The sequence below is a fragment of the Epinephelus lanceolatus genome, chromosome 6 (genome assembly GCF_041903045.1).
Source record: "Epinephelus lanceolatus isolate andai-2023 chromosome 6, ASM4190304v1, whole genome shotgun sequence".
In the NCBI taxonomy this organism is placed as follows: Eukaryota; Metazoa; Chordata; class Actinopteri; order Perciformes; family Serranidae; genus Epinephelus; species Epinephelus lanceolatus.
In genome coordinates, this window is record NC_135739.1 from 38,962,686 (window position 1) to 38,987,871 (window position 25,186).

Consider the following 25,186-nt stretch of genomic DNA (forward strand, 5'->3'; position numbering starts at 1 on the left):
GGCCTGATTCAAGACCATCCACATCTCCGATTTGTTCGGCCACTCAAATAATGTTGTTAAACTAATTGCTGATCACACAATCAAAGCTTCACTTCATCGTCTTCCTATGAAGCTAGCTAGCTACCTCCCTACTTACATACATGCAAAATGGTGACAGGAAAATGCCATGCCGAGCATGAATGAGTTTGTTTAAGATGCACAGGTTGTGTAAAGCGGACATAACTCTCAAATCGGCACATATCTTCAGTCATCATGAAACATAAAAAGTTCTATCTGTGGATGTATAATCAGACCTCAAGTAAGTGTCTATTTTAGCAGAATGAAAATTGCTAGACACACACACACACACACACACACACACACACACACACAAAACTGAAGAGATGAACCCACACGACACATGAAGTTGTTTGCTTTTTTCTTTATTTTTTTGTAGCTTTTTTTTTATGTTTAAGATTTTTTCCCTTTTTTCTTGCTATCCCTGCTTTTGGCACTACTTACTTAGGGTGACATGTTAGATTGTTTTTAAAACAAACGCCTATTCAAAGCCTTCATCTTGTGGCAAGCAAAGTATGAATACAGCTAATAAAAATAAAGGTTTATATTTTTCCTCCTTACTTTACACATAAAATAAAAACACTTTTTTGGACCCCCTCAAAAATGGGGGTATTAAAATATTTGACATTTGTATCACAAATCAATGTAATGAGACAGAAAATAAAACATAAAAACTGTACAAAAATGAGAAAAAATTCTTTTTAAAAATTCTCGTGATCAAATGATGCAAAGAGTACATAAATTTGCTTTGTTATGTTACTGACCATAAATCTAATTAAAAGGAGATGCAAGTTCACTTCTTCTGTTGGATGAAATTCAGATTGACTTGATGTCGGACATGAGGGACCAGTGGGAAGTTCGGATTTGGATGCACCACAGACCCTGATGAAAGAAGAATGAATTTAAAAGAAATAGAAATAAAGTCAGTACAAATGGAGATCTTGTGATCATATATTTTTATCAGAAGCATATAAGAAATGTTAATAATGTCTGACCTTGGGCCACGAAGGGTTTGCCAGGCTGGTAGCCTCCGTTGCCCTGCTGGATGAAGTTCTGGGGCATCCGGTAGGGCCAGGATGGAGACAGTGTGTACTGCGGAGTTTTATTGTGCTCCCATAACCGAGAGCCTTGGCTCACGTTTACAAACTGGGCTGGGTGGCCTGACTCTGTAGAGACAAGATCAGAACACACATCAATAAAATCTAATAATAAAAGGTCAGTAATATCCCAGTCTGTGTACACCCAACAGTGACACTTCACCAGTGATGTAATCAACCATTATCCACATCCTAACCAACTACATTTAACCCCATTTAACCCTTTACTGTGCAAAATGATCGAGAAAATGAGCAACTTGACACCTGTTTTAGCTCGATAATGCACCTTTCACATATTCCAAATACGCATCAGAGCTGTCATTTTTTAGGAGACAGTCAAACTACTGTTTGAATGTGTACTATGTAAAAGTGAAACAGACTGGGGGCCTAGAGCTTCGGCACTGTATTTTCATTAAATGACTTAAAGTTCAAGTGTGCCTTGTAACGTTTAAGTCACTGCAAATGAACTGAGTCCAAAATCTTATCCAACATTGTTAGCTAAAATTGAGTCACAAAAAGCAAGTCAAGACAAAAGAGCTGAACAAGCTGAAAAAAATACCACATCTTAAAGAAATGAATAGGGATTTTTAGAATAAGAGAAAACCCAACTCAGCATTCAAGCCTGAGACGCAAGCCCCTTCCCAGCTCTATATTCGTTACCCCACAACCTCTGACAATCCTGAACCCCTCACAGCTCTGACAGAGAGTTATCCCTCTTTCTTATCACTTGCTACACTTGATGCATTTCAGCCTCGTATTTGTCAGTTTCAGTTTTCAGCTATCTACACTGATGCAAATGGCTCAGGTTTCACTCACGTGTTACTGTGACCTACCCTCTGTCTGTCTAACGCTCAATCTCTTTCTCCAAATCTAACATGTGTAACTACAACTGATAAAACACCTATCACTACAAGATCCATTTAGTAGCTGCTCTGAAGCTTTTGGTTGTATGTAGTTCACACAGTTGTCACGGAATTGTAAATGTTCAAATATCCATTTTTGGAGCACTTTAAAACTTGAGATTGAGCGTAGATTCATCTTGAAAGCAGCAGCTGCCAAATACAATTCTATAACTTCTGGATGACTGCGGGAGATGTATGTAATACTTTATATGTTAAGAAAAAAGAACCCTAACTCTCTCTCTCTCTCTCTCTCTCTCTCTCTCTCTCTGAACCGCTGAAATGTAATTTCTGTGTGTCTTGATAGGGGGCGTAGCCCTGACCAGAGGAAAGGTGGTGTTACCTTGTGTTTCAGGGGACCTTGTAGAGTTTGAGCCAACTTCACAGACATACTTTCTGAATTGTTACAGTTTTTTTTTTCTCTTAAGAAAACGGCAAATAAGTACTGTTACAACTAATACCATACACTGGGACCAAAATCATTCGACAGTTAAAAGAGTAAGTAAAAGAGAAAGTAAAAGAGACTGTACATGTAACTTATAGGGATGCATCCGTTTATCTGCTGAACATCGGAATCAGCCAATATTGGCCTTATAGACTGCTCTCGGCCTGTCAGCAAAAAAAAAAAAAAAAAAAAAAAAAAAAAAAAAAAAAAAAGACATTCACTGACGGCAATGGTCGATGTTTTTCTGCTGTGTTGTATCAATTCGGCACAGGCTAAAAAAAGGGGCTCGAGACTAACAGCGACCCGTTGCCCCTGGACAAAACATGTTTGGGATAGACACAGATCTTCCCTGGGATTCCTTCCAGACGAAGGGAGGAAGTAAAACTCACTATCAGCACATCAGGGGACGTATCCTATCATTTCTCTGATAATGTTGTAAACAACAAGTCTGTGTTGAAATCTGCTGGAGAGCTAGTTGACGTTAGCGGTTAACAGCCGGTAGCTGTTGCAGTGAGTTACATTATGATGCATTCAAACTCTTCAGTTAATTCAGTTAAAGAGTATTGGGCAAATTAAAATGTTATCGTGGTGTGTTCAAATGTAATCTTGTAAAATGTAATTTTTGACAAGAAACTTTAATAAATGCAGTTGTCTGAAGTCTGTCTTTTTTTTTAACAGCATTATAAGATATAGATTAGTGAGGGAACTGTGATATTTTTAGTACAGTTAAAAGGCTTTTTAAAAAACAAACATGTTTTGCAAGTGAAAGATGGCAATAAAAGGTTGTTTCATAAATTTCTGTGATTGAATATGTATCCATTCGGAGATGTGTGTAGGGACTGAATAGTTTAGTTGTTTTTTTAATGATGAGAATTTCTTTGTTTCTCTAACACAAAAGAGAGAATAAATACAACAATAACCAAAAAAAAAAAAAAAAATTAAAAATGACAACATTGGCATTAACTATCGGCCAAATTGTTATTTCAAACATCAGTACTTGCCTTAAAATTCACACTAAATTTGTATTCAAAGATACAGGAGGAGGAAGACACAAAGACAGAATCACACACAGTCAGTGCCACCAAAGTTCACCCAGTGAATACCTGACTTGACCACAGTGCCATTTCCCATGAGTGACCCAGGTTGTGCCAAGTGGTTGTGCCAGTGTCCTTCCCGTCCTGGCCCGCCCATGCCCAGCTGTCTCCCCGCCGGCTGGGCGAAGATGATGCTGGGGTCGTTCAGGTTCATGGGGTTGGGGTTGCCCCCTGACCCTGTGGGACTCCCGTTCCCTGACGCTGAACGCAGGGCAAATTTCAGGCCGGGCGGGGAGGGGGCACTGGGGGAGGACGTAGTGAGGACTGGTCCGTGTATGGGCCAGGAGGTGGAAGGGATGTGGACTGGGTGATGAGGCTGCCCCTGGGACTGGTGTGACTGGTGCTGGTGAGAAGGAAGAAGCCCCAATGCGGTGAGCGCCCCTGGGTGGTACTGGCCTGGATGGGCGGTAGGGAAGCTGAACAGAGACAAGGGGACCTGGGGGTGAACAGGCTGCTTCTGGGGACCTGTAGAACTGGTCTTAATATGGGAGGGCTGAGGGGAACTGGAGGACTGGGAGGAACTCTGAGGGACAGCTGTAGGCTGCGGGGAGTAGGGCGGAGTCTGCCGACTATCTGACTGTTGAGAAGAGGAAAGAAACAACGTATCAGATATCAGATAAAAGTCACACTTTCATCTACATAATCACAAATGTATTCTTTCAGCTGGGAATTATGAGCACTTTTGCAGCATACAAAGAGATTTAAAGGTTGAGTTCACCTCAATTAGCTTTGATTTAAACAGCGCAAAGTTCAAGACTACTAAGGGACTATTAATTATGAAAAAGTAGGGTAAGTAAAATTTTAAAAAAGGAAGAAAACAAAAAAACTCAGTGCCAAGCACTTGTACTCACAATATCAGTAACAAATAATTGTCTGTGGACTGAAAGATAATAAATGAGGTGAGTAGAATGTGAATGACAGACTCTTCATAGACTGCATAATATGCAAAAAAATAAATAAATAAATAAATCACATTGCGATAATTTTGAAAGATACTGCAATCGCAAATTATGGTTAAACAAGTGTGTTCCCGTACATCTGTACATCTGATCTGAAGGCTGTGGCATTTCTGTAGCACCACAATGCTTCATTTCTAACAGCCTGTTGTGGCATATTTTACCTTCATCAAAACACTGCGACTCCTGCAATTTGGATATTGCACTTGGCCGTATTGCGATTTCAATAATAATTTGATTAAGTGTGCAGCCCTAAAAAAAAAAAAAAACTTCGAGTAACTCTCTTACTTTTTTAATGTTTTTTTCTATTTTAATGGGCCTAACAAATTAAATGCCATTTACTTCCTCTGTATTTGGGCGGAGGCAGAAATTTCACAGGTGAAAAAATATTTTCATTCATTTTTTGTAATGTGGGTGAACTGACCTCAGAGTCTTCACTGTTGTACTTACACATTCAGAGGCCTGTCTGGTCCTTCCTGGACCGTCTGCAGCTGTCTGAGGAATGGGGATGGACTGGGAGCTCACTACAGTTCGTACCATGTGAGCAGCTGTGGAAGAATAAGATGCCATATAAGCAGCTGTATTTTTATCCCCTACTGGTTTGATTATTAGCTGTGTCATACTTTATCTGACAGTTAATCTTAGTTTAACAAGCCCCTCTAAAATAGGGCCCTTACAGATCTACCTCATTTTGTCCCGACTTTTAGACTTTTCAGTTTGATCTGAACCAAAATTACAGGTGTGAAATCTTCCCTGGACAATGGTCCTGACCAAACAGCCAAACCTTGGTCTCCATCCGGATCCAACTGAACCATGCTTCAGTTAGTTTCTGGTGTGAAAACACTTTTTGGATGGTTCTGACTTTCAGACCAATTACAGGAAGTTTTGGCTGGCCATCACTGAGTTATAAAAGCAATGCAGTGCCTCAGTGTGTAGTTTGTGTGTGTGGTTTAGCGACAAGAGAGTGATGGTGGCTGTGCTCAGAGCAGACAAGTGTTAGCGATCGTGCAGAGGAGACATTAGCAGTTAAGTTGTCAGGTGGTAGTAAATGTACAGTGTATGTTTCAGTTTGTCCGTGAACAACGCAGCATAACAAAATGAGCACTGGTAGCAAATGGGGAGAGGAGATGACTTTATAAAGAGACTGTTGGAAAAACTCACAAATGCTGCAACACTTTTAATTATTTTCTGAGAGGATGAGAGAGGGAATGAGAGCATGGGAGAGCTTGTCTGCAAACCAATTAATGTCAAGTACAGGGAGACAGCTTATGTAGGTGATGAGGTATGTCATGTATAGTTCTTTAGTGCGCTCGCATAATTACAATATGAATATCGTAAAGAAATATATTTTGTGTGGTTGTTGTCACTCTTGAGGTTAAGACTTTGTGGATACCTGGTGCTCCGGTGGTCCTCTGTTTGAGGTGGCGGTACTCAGGACAGTCTCTCCGTACGTGACCCATGTCTCCGCACTGGAAACAACGTCTGTCCTTGGGCTCTCGCTCCTCCTCTTTTATGTCCTCGTCTTTGTCGTTTTCCTTCTTCTTCATCCTGGCAGAGAAAGAAGTTCACACACAAGACGGGATGAATAAATCTCACACATTCATTACAAACACACATACATACATGTGCAGACATACACACACACACAAACAAAATACAATTGTACAGCCTCTCCTAAAAACCAGTTAGACTTCCAATTCTACAATAATTACAAAATTCTTCCAACAAAAAAGATAATACGATTTTAACTAAAATGGAAATGGTTCCAACAAAATGTTTATACAACCAAGGATTTTCTTTAAGCACCCAACAGTTATATATTCACGGTCTTGGCAAACCTTGGGCTAGACTCAGTCAGTATTATCCTCTCCAGAAAGTTTAAAACAACACTTGAAGAAGAAAGTGTACTTTAACAAACACCACCTACTAAACAGCTTCACCTTACTGTATTAGCCTAACTTAACCTACCATTGTGTCACTCAGCTGGAGCATCTGGAAAAAGTCATTCCCTTGCTGTTGCTGCTCTGAAGTCTTTTCTCCTCCATTGCTTCTTTGTCTCTCCGATTAACTCTCCGCTGCCACCTGCTCTTCATTCTCACTGATTGCTATGAGATTATTTAAGTAGCTATACATATTGCTTTTTCCATATCTCATGTATCTTTCTCAAGGTGTTGCTGATACTGAACAGCCTCTTTTATGCGAATCTCTATTTTTGGGTTGTTGTGTGGGTGTCTATCAGTAAGTAATAATGTTGTAAAATAAAAATCACCTGCTGATGTTCGAGGATGCTACTCTGGAAGATTGTATGTGCTTATTCAAAATAACACATTCTCTATTATGCCTAAGAGTGAAAGCCTAATTATGATTTTAAGGAAGAAGGGGAAATTAACTAAAGAGTAGTTTTCACCATCACTAACTGTGTTTCACTTGACAGCTACTGCATGATGGATATCAAAACACTTCATTGTCTCTTAGACCTGAAAAAATGACTGGAAATCTACCATGGTGCAGTATACTTTAAATAGAGATTATTAAATGGAAACTGTCTATTTCTTAAGTACCGCAGTGGTGATTGGTGATGACACTTAATCTCCTCTTCACTCATAAAGCATCTATCTTAACATGACTTATATTTCTAGACATCAAAATGTCACTGTTGCCATAGCAGCCACACTTTTACCCTCTCATTTCTATGGCAAGATCGAAACTCTATTGCTGTGTATATGTTTGATGAATAAAACAGCAGTACTTTGGACAGTGATGCTTAAAACATGTTTCATTTTAACTATACTTTTTTTAAAATTGTGAGAAAACATGAACTAGAAGTTAAATGACTTCATAACATGTTTATTACTTCTTGTAGTTTCTTTTAGTTTATCTTGGAAATATACTGCGAGGGAAACATTGCCATGAACAATGGCAGGGGGACAACCTGCGTCTCTTTGGACAGTCCTTCATGTAATGTCCGATCTTCCCGCAGATCCTGCAGCACCTGTCATTAGGCGCCAACTCGCCGTCTGTCAGGACCTTTGAGTCAAAGAAGTAATCCTGCAGCAGAACACAACGGTAACAACAGATATTTTAGACAGATTCCTTAGGTTCACAGCAGACTGCACTCAAATTCTTATTTCCAATTTAGCAGTCATGAGTGACGTACCACTTCAGAGCCAGGGACGGGGTAGAATGGAGTCCCGAACAACTTTCTCCCGTTTATGAAGGCCTTCATGATGAAGTTTGTCACTAGAGGAAGCAAGTTTCAAACAGTCATGAACTGGCAGAAAGGCTGAACTAACAGAGATCTGATGTCCGTGACAAGAGAACATATCAACAGTCCTAAACCTTTTTATGTTCTTTTGCAAAACATAACAAATTCGAATTTAATACCAGAAATATCTGAATCATCACTTACTTTTGCGAGAAACTCCAGCACCAAGATTATGATTCAAATCAAAGGGATCTGAGGAGAAGAATAGTAGAGTGAGTAGAAAAGAAGATCCTGGCTGTGATGTTAAGAAGAAGGTGAATACAGAGGGATATGCAGATCTGTGTGAGCACCTTCAATAGCGATGCATTTACTGGTCCACTGTTTTTCAAAGGTGGTGAGGCGTTTCCTTTGACGGATGCTGATAACGTGCTCTTTGAAGTCAAATTCTTCAGTGTAGAAGCGCAGGAGTCCCAACCACAGCTCTCCCACTGACTCTGTGTTCGGCTGCAGCTCGGACAGAAGCCGACGCTGTGCAGAAAGAAGAAACACATGAGATGAGATATGTGATGGGCAAAAGCAGATTTGGACTACATTTAGATAATGTCAAATAATGAAATACCATCCCAAGTTTAAGAAGTTGAACTCACCAGATCCTCAAGGTCATCACAAAAGAAAGCATTCCAGCCATCTACCATCCGCTGGGGAACAGTCTTCCCATCAAAGATCTAAAAAGACATCAAAGAGATATTTATCTTTTATTCAAAGCTAAGCCCTTTATGTTTTAGGTATAGCTCATTTCTTCTGAGCTTTCAGAGTATGGTCATTAATTAGTGACTAGTACCTCCTGCAGGACGGGAATGACTGGCGGCTGCCTTTGCTGCAGGAAGTAAAGCACCATCAAGATGTAAGCATAAGATGAGAGGCTTCCTCTGGACGCATCCCCAATGTCACAGCGCTGTGAAAAAAAAGGGACGTTAGTTACACAGCAAGAGCTGACATAGTAACACTTTAAGTGCTCCTCAGAAATATCCTTTCTGGCGGTTAGTAAATGAGATATCTGCACATCATCAATTTTTATTAGAAAAAAGACTGCTGTTTGCATAAGTTGTTCTGAAAGGGAAAATGCAGATTTTCAACCAGCTCCGTGTCACTGCAGTGTGGGCGGTGTTTGGCTCCCCCCCTGTGCTGTGAGACTTTGATGATGCATTTTGTGTCAACCAGTGGACTTTTGTCGGCAGAGAAACAGGGAGCCTGGTGCACACGTCACAGGAGAAATCCAAACACTGTTCATCTGCACACATTGCCCCGACTGCAATGACACAAAGCTGGTTGGAAATCTGCAAGTTTCCCTTTAAAGAGCAACTTAACACTTTGTTGCAGCTGTTACCAAACCCAACAGTGATGTGATGGTGTTCTGGAGTATGCCTGTACACCACTGCAGCAAGGTGATAAGTTAAACCACTGGGGGTCAGCAAAGACCAGATTTTGGGGGTGTTAAGTTACTCTTCAAAGCTCAAACTCAGTCAAATTAGTGTTGATACCAGTCAGTGTTTGCAAACTGAAGATCAAACATCAAAATGCTTTATACCACACAAATACGTTCCTACATATCAAACATTATGTGCTACTAGACAACTATTCATATACTATTCACTATAACTACTCATGAGGGAGACAGATAGTGCAAACTGAACTGTCTAAAAGCAATCAGTTCACAGCTACTGTATCAGTTTAACTTTGACATACCTTTGCAAAAACCTTCATTGTATATCCCAGGTATTGGACACGTGGATCCAGGGCTGCATACGTCGCTAGCATCCTGGTGTTGTGTTGAGCCTACAGGGATGACCCGTCCAAATTGATTCATACAGCACTTTCAATACATAAAGCCATGAATAAGCAGTTTATATACCAGTGAAAGATAGTTCTGGTTCACTCACCAGGGTGTTATAAAGGCTAATATCTCCCTCCAAACCACTCTGTCTGTGTTCGAACTTCACAATAGGCACTTTAGCTGTTGTGATAGGCAAAATGTTCCTCAAACCTGTGATGTCAGAAAAATGAGTAAGATTCAGTGCTTGACAAATACAAATATCACAGACTTATAAAGAGATAATTAGGAAAATTCACCTGTATGCTTCTTTAGCACCTTTGCAAGGCCTTCAATGATCTCCTTGCAATTCAGCCTCTGTTGGGACAGATCAGAATTCAAATGTAACAGTGAGAGAATATAAGGGTCACAACTGTAATCCCACTGAGGAAGCGTGAGCTGCATCAAATGGCTGTGTGTGTGTGTGTGTGTGTGTGTGTGTGTGTGTGTGTGGTGTGTGTGGGTGTGTGTGGGTGTGTGTGGGTGTGTGTGTGTGTCCGCCTACCTCTGCAGTCTCATGGCCCTCTAGAGTCATGCAGATGTCAAGGTCACTGTCGCGGAAGCCAAAGCCGTTCTTAGAGGAGCCGAACAAGCAGAGCTGAGCTTTATCTGTGGATTCACACACAGGAAGAGATGCTAGTTTCTATCCAAATGTAAAAGACATACTATGTATCATTATCAGAAATTCTCATATAAAAACAGGTTTCTCAAATTATAGCCAGTCTGATTAAAATCTCTTTTCACAGATATACGATTCTCACCATCTGATGTATTAATTCAGATTGATTCTATTCTATTGATTTACTAAACTCTTACAGTGTTAAGCTGTTGTTACTGAACCTCTCACCTAATTTACATTTTTTCCAATTTCCTACCTCAAGACCTAGTAACACTTAAGGGAAAATGCCCTAATGGCTGTGTTGTGACTGACAGCAGTACAAGAACACCAGCACAGGACAAAAATCAGCTCCTTGCTGCCATGTTACCTAAAGTATTAGAGGACATCTTCCCCCACATACAAGTACACCCAACTATGCCCCATCTTCTCCCTCTGTTGAGTTTTATGGCTGTTGGCATCCATAAGTGTTGCGTTACCGCCATCTGCTGGACTGTGCCTTGCCCCATCTATTCTGACATTGCCATGGCATGTGTGAAAAGGTGCAAGATGGAAATGTTCCTCAATTTTGTGCATGTGTGAGTAGTGAAAATCACTAGGCGTGCCTAAAAGTTATCTCAGTAATTTAACAGGAACTATGAGTGAAATAGGCTTTAGTCTCATCAACAGCTGAAAGGCCTTTTAACTTGAAATGTACAGAGGAAGCATCAAGTTTGCAGTTACAAGCAACAAAAGCAAACTAAAATGGCAAGAAGAGAGGAAACAGTAAAGCTTACCAATAAAATATGTAAAAAAAAAACCCCAAACAAACAAACAAAAAACAAATACATAAACTGTGGACATTAGAGAAAAGGCCTGCTGTTCTCTTCACTGGAAAAATATACATAAAGACTTGAGAATTTGTTACTTGTGGTGGTTTACACTCACCATTGTACTCCTTCCTTATAAACCTCTCCAAGCTGCCGAGGATTTGCTCCCTCTTCTGCTGTTCAGCATGTGTGGGTGAAAGTTCATCTACAAAGCAGCAGAAATTTAATCACACCAAGCTGCAACAACAAATTGATATAGCTGCTCAAAATAAAATGAATCTGCAACTTTTTAAGATGGATTCATTGTTTAAATCATTTTTCAAGCAAAAATGCCAAAAATGGTTCCAGGTTCAAAAATGTTTGAGTTTGCTGCTTTTGTTGGTCTTTCCTCTTCTCAACTATAGCAAATTGAATATTCAGGGGTTTTGGAAAGTTGGTCACACAAAAACATTTTTAATGTCAGTAAGAAAAACAATAACTAGTAAGCCATACACTCATATAATAGTGATTATGCAATACTGATCCACTGATGTAGAACAGGTTTACTAGTGGTGGGTAAGATTACACCTATTAAATCCTATTTCCCATCATATTATGGTTGGGGGTAAATGTAATGGAGTTTCTTTCTTTAAAGGGTTCAACTCTTCACTATCTGTGATACCTTCATGTAACTACCCTAAACAAAAGACTTAAGTGAAAGAAAAGTTGGCAGTACACCATTGCCTACATACAGTAGCACAATTTGCAGAGCCCATCGAGGATATCTCTGAAGCGGTCGTTCATGGGAGGCAGAGGCTTCAGCTCAATCTTCTTAAAGTCTTCAGGACACTCGTCCTTCAGGTGACCATCTCGCTTGCAGATGCTGCACACAACTGTTGGAGGCTGGAACAAAAAAAGTTTAAAGACCATAAATGAAATGGCTTGTTACACACGATGGCCTTTAACGACACAAAGTGAATGCAAGATAATGGCATGAATTCCAAAATGTGTAACCATCCTGCACTTGTTACATATAATCATTGTAACTGTGAGGGGCGATGTCCCATGTTGCAGAGCTTGAAATTAAAATGTCTTAAGCGTTGCATAATGCTCTAAAACAACCTCTGGAACTAGCGTACGGACTGTGTCACACATACAATCAGTATTTATGGGAACGCCAAAAAAAACATCAAATCCTTTCATGCCAAGACGGAACAAAGCATTCACTACCATGCTGAAGAGTTGCTGTGTTGCTTTCTGCACTTCAAATAAACTTAAGAGTTAAAGGGTATTTTTCAACCAGGACCCTATTTTTCTATTTTCAAGGCCAAGTGTCCAAGTGAGTAATGAAGACAACACTTTTTGAAAGTGGTCCAGTATTGATCGAGAGCAGCAGCCAGGCTGCAATATAAACACACTCAAGGCATGTTCACACTGTCAATTTAAGTCCACCTGTTTGTGTTTGCCACTGACAGGATCAGCTTGTTATTATGTGTCAGACAAAATTATTAAAAAGGATCCCAACAGAGATAGACCGTTTTGTTAAAGAGTAAGATCCCATTTGTTTAACCAGAAACAGCCCCAAAATCGCTATCGTCAAACCCACAAGACTCAACAGTAATTTTGTCACTGTCAAACTCACTTCATTCAAAGTCGACAGAAACAAAGTAAAATGCACAGAAAATATCTTGGTTTGTCTTTCCACTGTTTTAACAATCTCTAACTCTGGTCTGATTGAAATAAATCCTTAATTTACCCAGTTAGATGTGAAAATATGGCGGCCTTATTCACGCTAAAATGAAGTCTAGTGGGTTGGTGATGGTGATTACAGGGCTGTTTCTAGCTGAACACTTTATCCAAAAAGTGTTTGAAAGTGATTGTTTGGCCACTGGAAGAAAGTTGTGAGCCTCCAAGGACCTGAGGTTCTTGAGGCTGCTAATCCCTGCGTGATAACGTTAAAGCACATCATCAAAACGAAAGCTAATGGTGTCTCTTTTTTCAAATTAGCTCTATCACAAAGAGTTCAGGAGCAATATAGAATAGGATCACATGTAGTATTTAGTGTTTTGTCAGCACAAAGTTAAGATATTTTACCATTGTAAAAGTAAAAATACAATATATATCCATATATATCTCATTCACATTGACTCTTGATTGTATGCTATGAGCTTTATAAGAAAACGTGTACAAAGTGAGTGGTGTTCATCATAAATACCTTCCCACCAGTGAAAATCATCTTATCAAACACATAGTGAAGGTCCTCTGGTGTAACAGGTCCATCTTTATCTGAAGCACTGCTTTCTTCCTCCTCTTCCTCCTCCTCCTCCTCCCCGTCCTTGTCACTGTCCAGCAGGCCATTAGGGGAGAAGGGGGTTTTGTTCCCCTCATTAAGAACCATGTCCATGAGGCTGGCATCTATAGTCTTCTCATCTTTCTTTTGGGACGGATCTGATCCATCTTCATCATCGCTGTCAGGCTCTTCGTCGTCCTTAAACCCCTGGTGCCCCCTCTGAGCACTCAGACTTTTTTCGCCTTTCCCGTCGTCTTCTTCCTTCTTCTCAACCTTCTCACCTTGCTTGCCTGCCTTCTTACTTCTCTGGCGCCCCCCTGTGCCCCTTCTCTGAGGGCAAGCAAAGTATTTGTACGCCGTACGGAAGCGCTCCTGGATGTACTCAAACACCATTTGACTGTTCAAGCTTCGTGCAACATTCCTCTTCAAGGCAAAAGGATCTATAAAATAAAAAGAATAAAAAAAACACACAGTGAACTTCTGTTGTTTCTCCAGACCTGTAAGATGAGTTTTTCAACAGAGTGGTCTCTCACCTTCAATAGCAAGCCTGCGTCGAGGCCAGTTCTTTACTTCCCTGGAGAGGAGCTCCTTTAGGCGAATGCTTATGATGTACTCTTCAAGAGCAAACTCCAGTGTGTAGAAATGTAAGAGCTCCAACCACAACTGGCCCAGCGACACGCTTTTACCCTGGTCCAAGGTTAGGCGGACCTTTAAGGGACATCAATAGAGGGATAAGCAAGGTGACAAAGCAACAACATCAACACTGCCCTCCATAAAAGCACGGTTTGAAGTCTGAATCAAATTCAGTCTCTCTTATAATATGAATGTGTGCTGTAGTGAGACTCACTATGCCTTCTGAGTAATGAGCATCATCAGGTTTTTTCTGCTCTGGTTTGGGTCTGCTTTCTCCTCTGGTCTCGTTTCGGTTGTCCGTGGAGCTCGGAGGTCTGCGCTCCCACCGGACAAACATGTCCAACGTGATTCCAGTTAGATGATACTCGTCCACACGTTTCACATCAAAGCCTTCAATCTGAAAGAGGACAATAAGGTCAAACACAGAAGAAAACTAGCATTAAGAAAAAATGTGACTTTTTAAAAAGCTCCTCTGTGGCAGAGAAGTTTTTATGCTGTATCATCATTTTATTGGTGATGACTTGGGGGACGTGCGACACCACCCTCCTTGTAGTCATCTCACAGCATGTATCAGCATTTTACTTGATAAGTATATGATTTCATAGCCAACTTTATTACAGTTAGTTCCAGGTACACTGAACAAAAATATGAATGTTGTGAAGTAAGATAAATCATTTATAACGCCCTTACATGAAGAATATTTGCCTCAGTATATACTTAAACTACTTCTGATAGTGTATAACGGCTGCAGAAAATGAAGCCATCAATGTGAAAAAAATCTGAATTCCACACGAATTTCCAAACTTATTACATTTACAAATGTGCAGTCCAAGGACAACATCAATCACAGCAGAATCTAGACTACAAATTCCCGTGTTTGTTCTCATCTTAACACAGTGGTGGACAGTAATGAAGTACATTTACTTAAGTACTGTACTTATGTACAGTTTTTGAGTATCTGTACTTTACTTGAGTAGTATTGTTCTTTTTGGAAACGTATTTGACTCCACTACATTTGAAAGACAAATATTGTACTTTTGACTGGACTACATTTTTATGAAGGCTCTATTACTTGTTACATTTGCTTTAAAGTCAGCAGATGAGCTTTCTGTCTTTTCTAAAATGTGAAAGTCCATAAACTGTGTTCATGCCATTCTGCATGTGGTTTGTGTATCAAAAACCCCTTTTCCGCCAATGCAGTTCCAGTGCTGGTGCTGAGCTGGTGCTGGTTCTCAGTTGGTTCAACTTGCGAACCAGCTGAGAACCAATCTACTTTGCCACGGCTCGAGGTGGTTAGGGTGCCACGTCATTGCGTCACTGTATACGTCAGTTACGTTGTTGCTTTCCCACTGGCGCCAAGCTCGAAGGAACAACAACAACAACGATGGCAGACCACGTATTTGTGCAGCTGACACATGCCGACGACCATAAGGCAACAAGACAGCTTGTTTCCTCAATGGACCACTGTTGCTTCGATGTGTCCATGGCTTCACTCTTCGCTGTTTTTTTAAAAATGGCGTTTCCCACGGTCTCATTTATTGTTGTTGGTCTCAATAACCCCACCCCCTTCCCCGTGATGTATGTGGTTCGTTCTTCTAGTCCAGCAAAGAACTGGTGCCACTCTGGAACTGTTTTTTTTTTTTTTTGTCTGTCGAAAGAGGAAAACCGGTTCCAAATTAAGCACTGGCCCCGATCCAGCACTGGAACTGCTTAGGTGGAAAAGGGGTAAAAGTGGTGTTCCTGTACCTCTACCTCGCACATTTTGGTTGGTTGTATTTGGTTATGCGGTATTACTATGGCTACTGAAACTTTAAAAGTTTAAGAGATGAAGAATGAATGTATCGGTTCAAACGTTTACTTTGTTAACTGCACACAAACGTCATTACGGCCTACAAGAATTCAGAAAGCATGTCGAGGTATCTTAACATTTGTTTAAAATATTCATCTGGAATTAAGCAAAGTTGTCTTTGCTGTAGTAGTTGTAGTAGTTGCAGTTGTTGTGCAGTGTTTGGTGAACTGACTATTTATGGATTTGCTGGCGAAGTTGCTGTACACTGAAATATTTTCACTCAGTGCTTTCACTTTAGCCGTGGATTAAGAAAGGACTCAGTCTTGTGTGTGTGTATTTGCATTGATATTAAAAAAAGCACCAGTACTTTAACTCAAGTAATTTGGGAAAGCAGTGCAGCTCTGTGCCTTTAGCTGTGACTTCTGGGGCTCTGGTTTATACTTTGTCAATTGTTTTAAAGCTTATGATTCAAACTAACTATCACAGTATAGGTGTGGGAATTTTTTTTTATCTGAACTTGTGGATGTCACAGTTGGGTGTGGTTACAGGTGCAAGAGCACATACCACACACAGGGTGTGGAATGTACTGAATGAAGGCTTGAAACTTTCAAATAGGTGGAGCAGCAAAACACCTTTTTCAGCCTGGTGTTAAAGTTACTCTTAAACTTGCAGCTTCAGAAAACCTTTGTTAATTCTAATGACATTTTTAAGCATCACACAATCATGATCATCCCTCTGTGAGCACCTCATGGCACAAATAGATTGATGATCTGCAGACAAAGCATGCTCACCCCAAGGAGAACTAAAAGAAGAAAAGGTTTCCACCTACACTTATTTTAATATTACAGAGGAGTTCTTCCTGGAGATAAATGGTGAAAATAAAACTTGTACTTCATCTGACAACAACAGAGATGCAAGAAATGATAAATGCAACCATAGTTCAATGGGTCGTTTTATATTTTTAACATAATAATAATTTTACATGTTGAAGAAATTAATGATTTTTAACAGCATCAAATTGGTTTTCCTCAATTTTAATGTGTTATGACAGCTGTCTTCAATCAAAGAATATGTTTAAAACTGATCTCGGTTGTTTGTGTATTTAGAAAAGCACTAACAAGGAGGCACTCTTGGTGGTGTTGTGGTTAAGGCCCCTTAAATTGATTTGCATCCAGCGGGGACCTTTGCTACATGTTATTCCCCATCTCTCTCTGTCTCCCCTCATTTCCTGCAACATCTCTACTGTCAGCTACCCAACAAAAGGCACAGAATGCCCCCAAAAATAATTTTAAAAAAAAAGGAATAAAAAAACAATTTTGTTCAAGGGAGAGCGGACATTGAGCAACACTTTTCCAGTGACAGTGGAAACACTTCACCTACCCAGCGGCCCAGGTATACGGGAAGGATGGGCTCTTTCCTCTGCTGCAGGAAGAAGATGACCATGAGGGCGAAGGAGTACGAGGGGATGCCACCTTCAGCCTGGCAGTCAATGTGACACAGCTGCCGAGATAAACACACAGGGAAAGGATTGCTTTCAGTTAGTCTGCAGGCAAAAAAAATATCAGTATGTGAAGGAATATGCATGGAAATAAAAACAACTTAACACACTGAAACTCAGTAGAGGCTATGTATCCTTTCTTCTTTGAGCTGAGGAGTCAGTGTCATTTGCAGCCTTACCCTTGCCCAGTAGCGGAAGGCCAGCACCAGGGGAATCAATCTGGGTTCCAGTTTAGACAGAGCTGCCAGGTGATTGGTGGTGAGACAAGCAACGTCATTCCCTGCACTCACTTTACACATCAGGCCGCTGCAAAGGAACAGAAGTGAGGGAAGACAACAATAATCAAGTTCTTGAATTGACTCAATCAGTCTTAGTCTAACTGTTGTGTTGCTGCAATGAAGGATACCATGTTAAATATGTTGTTGAAAAACAGAACTGTGAAACACTGAAGGCTATACGTGTGATGTACTGCACTTTCTTTTTAGAAGAGATTTTTTTGGAGGCACCAAAGTTGGTGCCAGACTGTAAATTAGTGTTGGAACTGCGGACCTCAAAGGTCAGGCAAGTGGGAGTTGATATCTACTGTAACAATGTGCAGTTACATAAGTACACTGAAATTAGACCATCGAACACAGTAGGCTGCAGTCACATAAAGATTTCCTTCTTCTAGTCATCAATATAACATCCTGTAAACTATTACTAAAGTCACCTTAAACTCCCTTTCTAGACATTTATGACAAATAACTTAAACATCAATAGGAGTTAACTGACATAAATACACACACAAAGATATTACAAAAGGCCAAAAAACCTGTCATCAACCGGTTAAAGCAACACTCACCTGCTAACATCCCGACAAAACACGGCAGGAACTTTGGCATGAAAATCTGACTCAACCTCAGAAAATTCAGCTACAGAAGAGAGACAGAGAAAAAAAACACTGAAAGATCTTGTAGAGATTTGCACAATTACAAATTCATTGCAGGACTTTTACATAAAAGCGGGACTACACAAAGTAGCATTAACCATCCAAACCACTTGGACGAGGTCCTTAGGAAGGAACATTTCATCCAAATTCAAGAGCAAAGCAGATAAGAACTTTCCAAACAATGTACTCCTTGATAATGTTCTGCTAAGTCTAATTTGCAAAAGCTATGAGACATACGAGCCAACAAGACAAAGCAAATAATTTCAGAAAACCAGAACAGTAGGTTAATACAGTTTAGTAACAATCCATTAAGCATGTACTGAGCGAAACTTACAGCTGTTCTTAAGGATTTCCAGCACTTGAATCAAGACCTCAGGTTGTGTCATCTGAACAGACAAAAGCAAAGAGAGAAAGTGAGACCATCAACTATGACACCACATGTCACTGCTGATCTATAACGTCCTCTTTTTGTTATTACAGAAAATGCGTCACTATTTTGGGAGACAGCAGAAACACACTTACTGAGGAGGGGTGGGTGACATCAATGTTGATATCACTCGTCTTGAAGGCAAATCGGGTAAGACATGAACCATAGAGACGGAGAGCACAAGCTGGAAAACCAAAGAAAGGAAATTGGAAAATATATACGGTGTAATAAACACAGGAAAAAAGTACACAGTGAGGACCAGCAAGGTTGAATTTCACTAAGAACTGAAATCTAAATGTTTCTCAAAGCATTTCCTCCTTTTACACAACTTGCTGCAGGAAATACAGAGCATTGCAAAGTGACATCCCAGCATACAACCTGTGAGGTGCTTCTTTATGATCTCTTCCATCCTGATGACCACTGCCTTCCGAACCTCAAAGTCCTCTTCTGAGATCCCATGCCGCCTGGCTGTTTCTTGGACCGCTGCGTCCACAGCCCTCAGTTGGGCAGCGGTGGCTGGTGGCAGGGCACGCAGCTCATTCTCCTCCTGTTTTTCCTGATACACCAGAACCAGAGCATGTAAAACAAAACCTTTATTCTAATCCCGTACATTATGTCCATTCAGATGAGCACTAATAAAGTCCTGGGATGAGTGACAATACAAACTTGAGTTTCCATACCATTATGTTCTTCTTGTGTCTCTTTTCCTTGATGTGTTTGTGTGCTCCTTGAATGTTCTCGATGTGCACAGAACAGAGCTTGCATAAGTATTGATAGTTTGGGTACTCAGGGGACTGCTGTGAAAACAAACAGAGGCAAAGGCAATCACTTTATCCATGGTCTCTCACTGTTTTTCAGTTAGAAACTTGGGGATTTGTCACTTTGTCATAATCATAATCATTAATTCCATCTGATCATGCTAGGTGGAGATAAAAACAAATCCCTAGTACAGGAAAAAAATACAGTCTGGTCATGACTATATAAGACAAAGCGAAAGAGAAAGAGTGGACAGACTGGTTTCCACTGATATACTTTCTTATCAAACAGGCTTTTCGCACAGCATTTTCTTAGCCCAGGGCTTTCTTTAGCCCCATGTCACACACACACACACACACACACACGGTTAACCCCGGGTTAACCTTGGCTCAGGGCTTTAGAATTTACACTGCATTTCTATTAGCCCTGGGTTTAACGTCAGTTGAAACATTATGTTAACATTCTAAAATTCTATTGTTTACTTATCCCCGTTTCTCAATGGCAACTTTTGGCACTGGTTTCGGCCCATTTTCAGGGGCTAACCTGGCAAACTTGGGGCTAACATTGCTCTGAGGCAGGGATAGCATGCCCTAGGCTAAAGTTGGAGGTAGCTCACTTAGAATGTGTCAGGATTGTGCTAGTGTGAACACTTTCTTAGCCCCAGGCTAACAGCTCCCATAGGCCCTGATCACACAGAAAGCGTTTCAGCTGCTAGAGGGGGCTTTTTGTATTGTTTTTACTGAGAATGAAGCATTTGCTCTGTGTTTTTGCATTGCCACATGTCACGCATTTCTGCCCTCTAGGTTACAGAGTGTTTTGGCTGGAACACTCTGAAATCCTCGAGTTCGAAAAACTTAACTTAAGAGTGGAATAGTCATGTGTGCTTTTTTTTCCATTGTCCAATTGGATGATTTGAGAGGTGGGACTTCTGTGGTGGTCACAACAACAAGTTTAGAATTGGTAAACAATGAGAAATTGGTGGTGCACAGTTGCTCAGCAGGACCACTGGACTCCCTGTAGTTAGTATTCATTTTTGTTATGCTAGGCCCAATGACAGTCATTATATGCTTATAATGTCTATAATGCCTACAATGGCCATCTTGGAGGTGAAGCTCCTGGACCAACTGGTGGTACGCCCTGTGATCTTCCCTCTTTTTTAGAGCCTCATTTACCAACACAGATCTCCGATTCCCTGTGCCCAACACAGTATTTGCTGACAGCCTCTAACCCTAAACCAGAGCTACAGCAGGCACCCTCCTCCTGAACATTTTAGTAACCTGCTACTGATTATTGTGAAATAAATAAAACAAAATAAAAAACAAGTAAACGATAGATTGATTACACAGGAAGGTTAAGGTAAGGAGGCAACCTGCAAAATGCTGGAGCACTATGCAGTGTGAAAGCCAAAAATAAGCTAAACTTTTCCAGTGCATAAGCCTTTTATTTTGTCATACCATAAACCATTTCTGCTCTTCACTCAGCACCCAGTCCTACATAGTGGAGTGCTGTCAGTATTTTAAACGTAATTTGTTAGTCTCAACTAAATACCAAAAACATAAGTAGCTGTTAGCTATTGTGTGCAGCAATTTTTTTCCTTAATCATGTTAGAGCTCAGGTCTGGGCTAAGCTTTTTAGCAAATTCCATTTTTCCCACTGGAAAACAAGAATGTACTGTTAATCAGTAACTGATATAATTAACTAACTAAATAAGATGCCCTCCAGACATGTTTTTAGGCCATATAAAAATAGTCCGCTGGAAATAACAATTCATGTCTGATGTGGTTTTTCCACAAGTTCAATCATCTCTTAAAATATTCTGAAAATTACATGTACTCCTTCTCCCTCATAAAAAAACCCAGAACATGTCTATGATCAAGAAAACTGATGATGTTTGATCAGAGAGTTTGAAATTTTCATTTAATTCCATCAATCTATTTATCAATCTGTCAAAAATATCGAGCTATTGTACATGTACACTGGCTGGACCCAAAATGTACTATCTGAAAAGAGCTGAGTGATACATTCACTGTATATCAGGCCTGACTTGATTGTTTCCTTACTTTCAACAGTCGGTGAATGTAGTCTCTATAGAGGCGCTCCTCTGCCTGTCGGAGGCCCAGCTGTTGCTCTGTCAGGGGCCCTTCCTCCACAGTGGGCCTCACCTCTTCAATAGACTGATGCATCAATGCAGCAGTTTTCACCCCTGCAAACAACAAAGACAAAACAGTTTACCAGAGATACATTTGGTGAAGGAGACATAATCATCTCAGGAAAAACACTGTGCAAACCCACCATGGGACTTCTCCTTTGCTGGAGCTACAGTGGAGCTCTTGGCCTGCACTTTGAGGCCTTTCTCAGGTGTACCAGGCACTACAGGAGAGCTGGTCTCTCTGTTTGCTGACGGGCTGCTGTCTGCAGAAAAAGACACCCTAGAGTCAGGAGCCTGTGCCACCAGCTGCTGTTGTGAGCCTGCCACTTTTCCTTTCCCCCTCTCCCCAGAACTCGTTCTTCCAGTCAGTCTAGTCAGCCTGGGGGTCCTTCCTCTTCTCTTGTCCTGGGGTATGTCTGTGAAAGTCTTGCCTGGCCCACGGCTTCCCTGACCGCCTATATTATGTTCATCCTTAGCAGCAGTGAGGTGTTCTTTGCTGCGGGTTGCAGACTTGGTACCCTCTTTCAGCACAGGAGCCTCTTTATTTGACTTCTCACTGGACAAAGCTTTGGGTCCTCTGGGTTGAGACTGTTTGACTGGTTTTACTGGACTTATGGACTCATCCATCCCTCCTGCCCTGCTGCTCTTGTCCCTGGTGGAGTCAACACCACGCTGAGGATGACCAGGGAGGCAGGCCGCCTAAACTCTAGGGGGAAAAAAGAGAAGAAATCACAGCTTTAAGTATAACTAGCAAGACCACACCACATTGTGATGGCCTGTTGAGTCTTGTTTTACCAATTCAGATGAAGCAAACAGACCTTATACATGTGTAAACTTACTTTGCATGTGACTTAATGGGGCTTATATACATTTATTTACCACAGAATTGTGCAGAAATTAATCTACAAAGCGGTCACTCAAGAAGAAAATTGAGACATGGGCCTCGCAATGCAAATACTATGGTCAACTGACATGTCATCAGTTCTGATTGCCACTGTACTAGCAAATTTACAAAGGTTACAGTATTGCTGCAACTTCTAAATTATTATTCAAATGAGGAAAATAGCTTGGAATTCAACTATTTTGCATTGAGAACATCATCATGTCAAATAAACTCAAGAATTACAGGTAATTTTTTTTTTATCACACGGTGCGCTAAAAAATAAAACATAGCAGAGATGACAAGAGGTGTTGGTGTTGTCTTTACCTATGAAGCCACTGTAGTAAAGGCTTTAACTTTTGTTTTACAACAAAGTGAAGCACCTAACAAGTGTATCTGCCAAAAAAGTTAATCGCTCAAAAGTATCTTGCTTTGGACACACTGAAAGAAGCGAGGATGGTTTCCTTGATCATTCCTTAAAAAAAAAAAGGTAAAATCACAAATGTAATCTTTATCTATTTAAAATCTTTTAAGTGCACCTCTTACAGAATAAATTCTATGCAGTATAAGGCTGGGAATAGGGATTCATTTCATTCAATTTGGTTATTTTCTCCATTATAACTCAATAGAATTTAACAGTGCTTATCACAAATTTCACAGAGCTTAAATGCCACTGAATGTCATTGAAAAGAGGGTCTTTTATCGGACCCTCCCTAAACACAAACACATCTTTCATGCAGTGGTGGAATGTAACCAAGTACATTTACTCAAGTACTGCACATAAGTGATAGTTTCCATTTTATGTTACTTTCTACTTTGTGGCAAATATTGTACTTTTTACTCCAATACATTTATTTGATAATCACACTTGCTCATTATTTTGCAGAACAAGATTATTAGTGCAAAATACAAATCAACTGATATATGGTGCTGTAATGTTATAGATGACGCCACCCAGCAGTTTACAGAGTAGTGAAACTTTGCTGCAAATTTACTGGCTGCAACGTTTAAGTATTATACAATAATGAGTATTTTAATATTGCTAATACTTTTGTACTTTTTGGACTTTTACTTGTAAGAGTATTTTTACACTGTGGTATTGCTACTTTTAAAACAAGTAAAAGATGTGAGTGCCTCTTCCACCACTGCTCATATGAAGAGAGCCAGAGCAGACCGAGCAGTGATGCGGCCGATGCTGTGTCAAAGTCTGTTTCCCTTTCTGTATATTCCATACCGCCACTTCACACAGTCAGTGTTAACAATTAATTTGTGCTGATGTTGGGTTATGGTTTGGCACCGCATGCATTACTGTTTAGAATGTGGGCTGACGTTTGTTTCAGGTAGGAGAGAAACGAAACTGATGGGTTAACAGACTTCCACACAACACTGGGACTTAACGTTAGCTCAACTTCCACAACAGAAACGAAAGAAAGAGGTCATCACACACGCAGATATTACCGACTGAACGAAATGCTCACCATTAAAACCAAAATGTGTTTCCTGTGCTGTAGGAACGATTCACGTTGTCTTCCTCAGGACTCTTTGCTCAGCCGACTCCTAGCTGTCTTCGTAAGCTAACTAACGTTAGCTGCTGTGCCCCCGGTCGTCCGGCTGAGCTAGCTAACGGGAAATAAATAATACTGGCACCCAGTTGCCACACAGCATCAAGTCATTAAAAACAGCTAAACAGGACCTCGACCTGGACAACACAGAAGAGCGCGTAATAACTTACTTTTGAGCTCTAAAGTTGATTTCGGATTATTGTTTAGCTGTCTCCATGGTTGTGTTCTACATAATGTTTTTCAAATCCCACGGCCCTGGTCAAAACAGCAGCCATTGACGCCATGTTAATATATTAGCTACCCCGCTGCATTGTGGGAGTGCCAGTGATGACGAAGAGGGGCGTGAAATGTGTTGCGTTCAAAGGCCGCTCGGAAACTATTGATGGTAACTACAGTTTCTTTTCTTTTCTTTTCTTTGAAAAACAAAAATTACAACAGCAAATTAACACAAAACACAGACTAGAACAGAACAGAATTCAAACCCTTTCTTGTCATTGTACAACGAAATGAGGAGTGCTACTCACAATAAACTGCACCATGGACACTTTAGGGACACTATGGACACTTTATAAACACCACTATAAGCATTGCTATCCCCCTTGATGTTGTTTATTTGCGCTTACAATATTCTCTTTTCACTAAATATGCTCACTTTAATCCACTGCTCATTATTATTATTATTATTAGTAGTAGTAGTAGTAGTAGTAGTAGGCTATTTATTGCTGTTTCTTGAATTTTTTGTACTTTTTGCATGCCTAGTTTTTTTTTAAGTTTTTAAATATTGAAATCTTTAATCTAGGGCGGCACGGTGGTGTGGTGGTTAGCACTGTCGCCTCACAGCAAGAGGAGTGTGGGAGCCTTTCTGGGGGGGGGGGGGGGGGTTCTCTCCGGGCTCTCCGGCTTCCTCCCACAGTCCAAAGACATGCAGATTGGGGACTAGGTTAACTGATAACTCTAAATTGTCCGTAGGTGTGAATGTGAGCGTGAATGGTTGTCTGTCTCTATGTGTCAGCCCTGTGATAGTCTGGCGACCTGTCCAGGGTGTACCCTGCTTCTCGCCTAATGTCAGCTGGGATAGGCTCCTTCAATAAAGGTCAATAAAGGTGTATCTTATCTCTTATCTTACTCCTGGTCGGTGCAATTAATGCAAGTAATAAGACAAATTGCAGACATACAACGAGCACTAATTCAATAAGATTCAAAAGGATGGATATGCATTAAAAAGGATGGATTTTGCACATACAACA

General features: G+C 40.6%; 1 protein-coding gene across 2 annotated transcripts; it reads right to left on the reverse strand.

Annotated features, from left to right (window-relative positions):
* Window positions 1–406: 406 nt before the first annotated feature.
* tut4 (terminal uridylyl transferase 4) lies at window positions 407–24,238 on the reverse strand. Of its 2 annotated transcripts, none has more exons than XM_033621750.2 (30): window positions 24,110–24,238; window positions 21,641–22,203; window positions 21,409–21,551; window positions 19,273–19,389; window positions 18,971–19,148; window positions 18,688–18,776; window positions 18,500–18,551; window positions 18,079–18,148; window positions 17,417–17,543; window positions 17,120–17,239; window positions 14,165–14,347; window positions 13,851–14,025; window positions 13,243–13,757; window positions 11,780–11,930; window positions 11,167–11,253; window positions 10,129–10,232; window positions 9,884–9,941; window positions 9,694–9,797; window positions 9,500–9,589; window positions 8,595–8,708; window positions 8,401–8,478; window positions 8,104–8,281; window positions 7,958–8,005; window positions 7,706–7,788; window positions 7,481–7,596; window positions 5,942–6,096; window positions 4,999–5,096; window positions 3,602–4,169; window positions 1,053–1,223; window positions 407–939 (listed from the first exon to the last, which is right to left on the reverse strand). In XM_033621750.2, exons 2-30 carry the CDS (start codon window positions 22,122–22,124, stop codon window positions 851–853), a joined length of 4,545 nt encoding a protein of 1,514 aa, XP_033477641.2. In that variant the 5' UTR covers window positions 22,125–22,203; window positions 24,110–24,238; the 3' UTR covers window positions 407–850. The 2 variants fall into 2 exon arrangements, with proteins under 2 accessions (XP_033477641.2, XP_033477639.2); XM_033621748.2 differs by having other exon boundaries at window positions 23,856–24,204.
* Window positions 24,239–25,186: the final 948 nt, after the last annotated feature.

Bases quoted from the DNA above. Each gene is read 5' to 3' on its own strand.
- tut4 (XM_033621750.2), bottom strand. From the start codon at position 22,124: ATGGATGAGTCCATAAGTCCAGTAAAACCAGTCAAACAGTCTCAACCC. The intron at 7,789-7,957 runs GTAAGTGATGAT...TGCTTCCTCTAG, and splicing joins TGCTGGAGTTTCTCGCAAAA to TGACAAACTTCATCATGAAG. The intron at 6,097-7,480 runs GTTGTCCCCCTG...TTTCTCTGCCAG, and splicing joins GACTGTCCAAAGAGACGCAG to GATGAAGAAGAAGGAAAACG.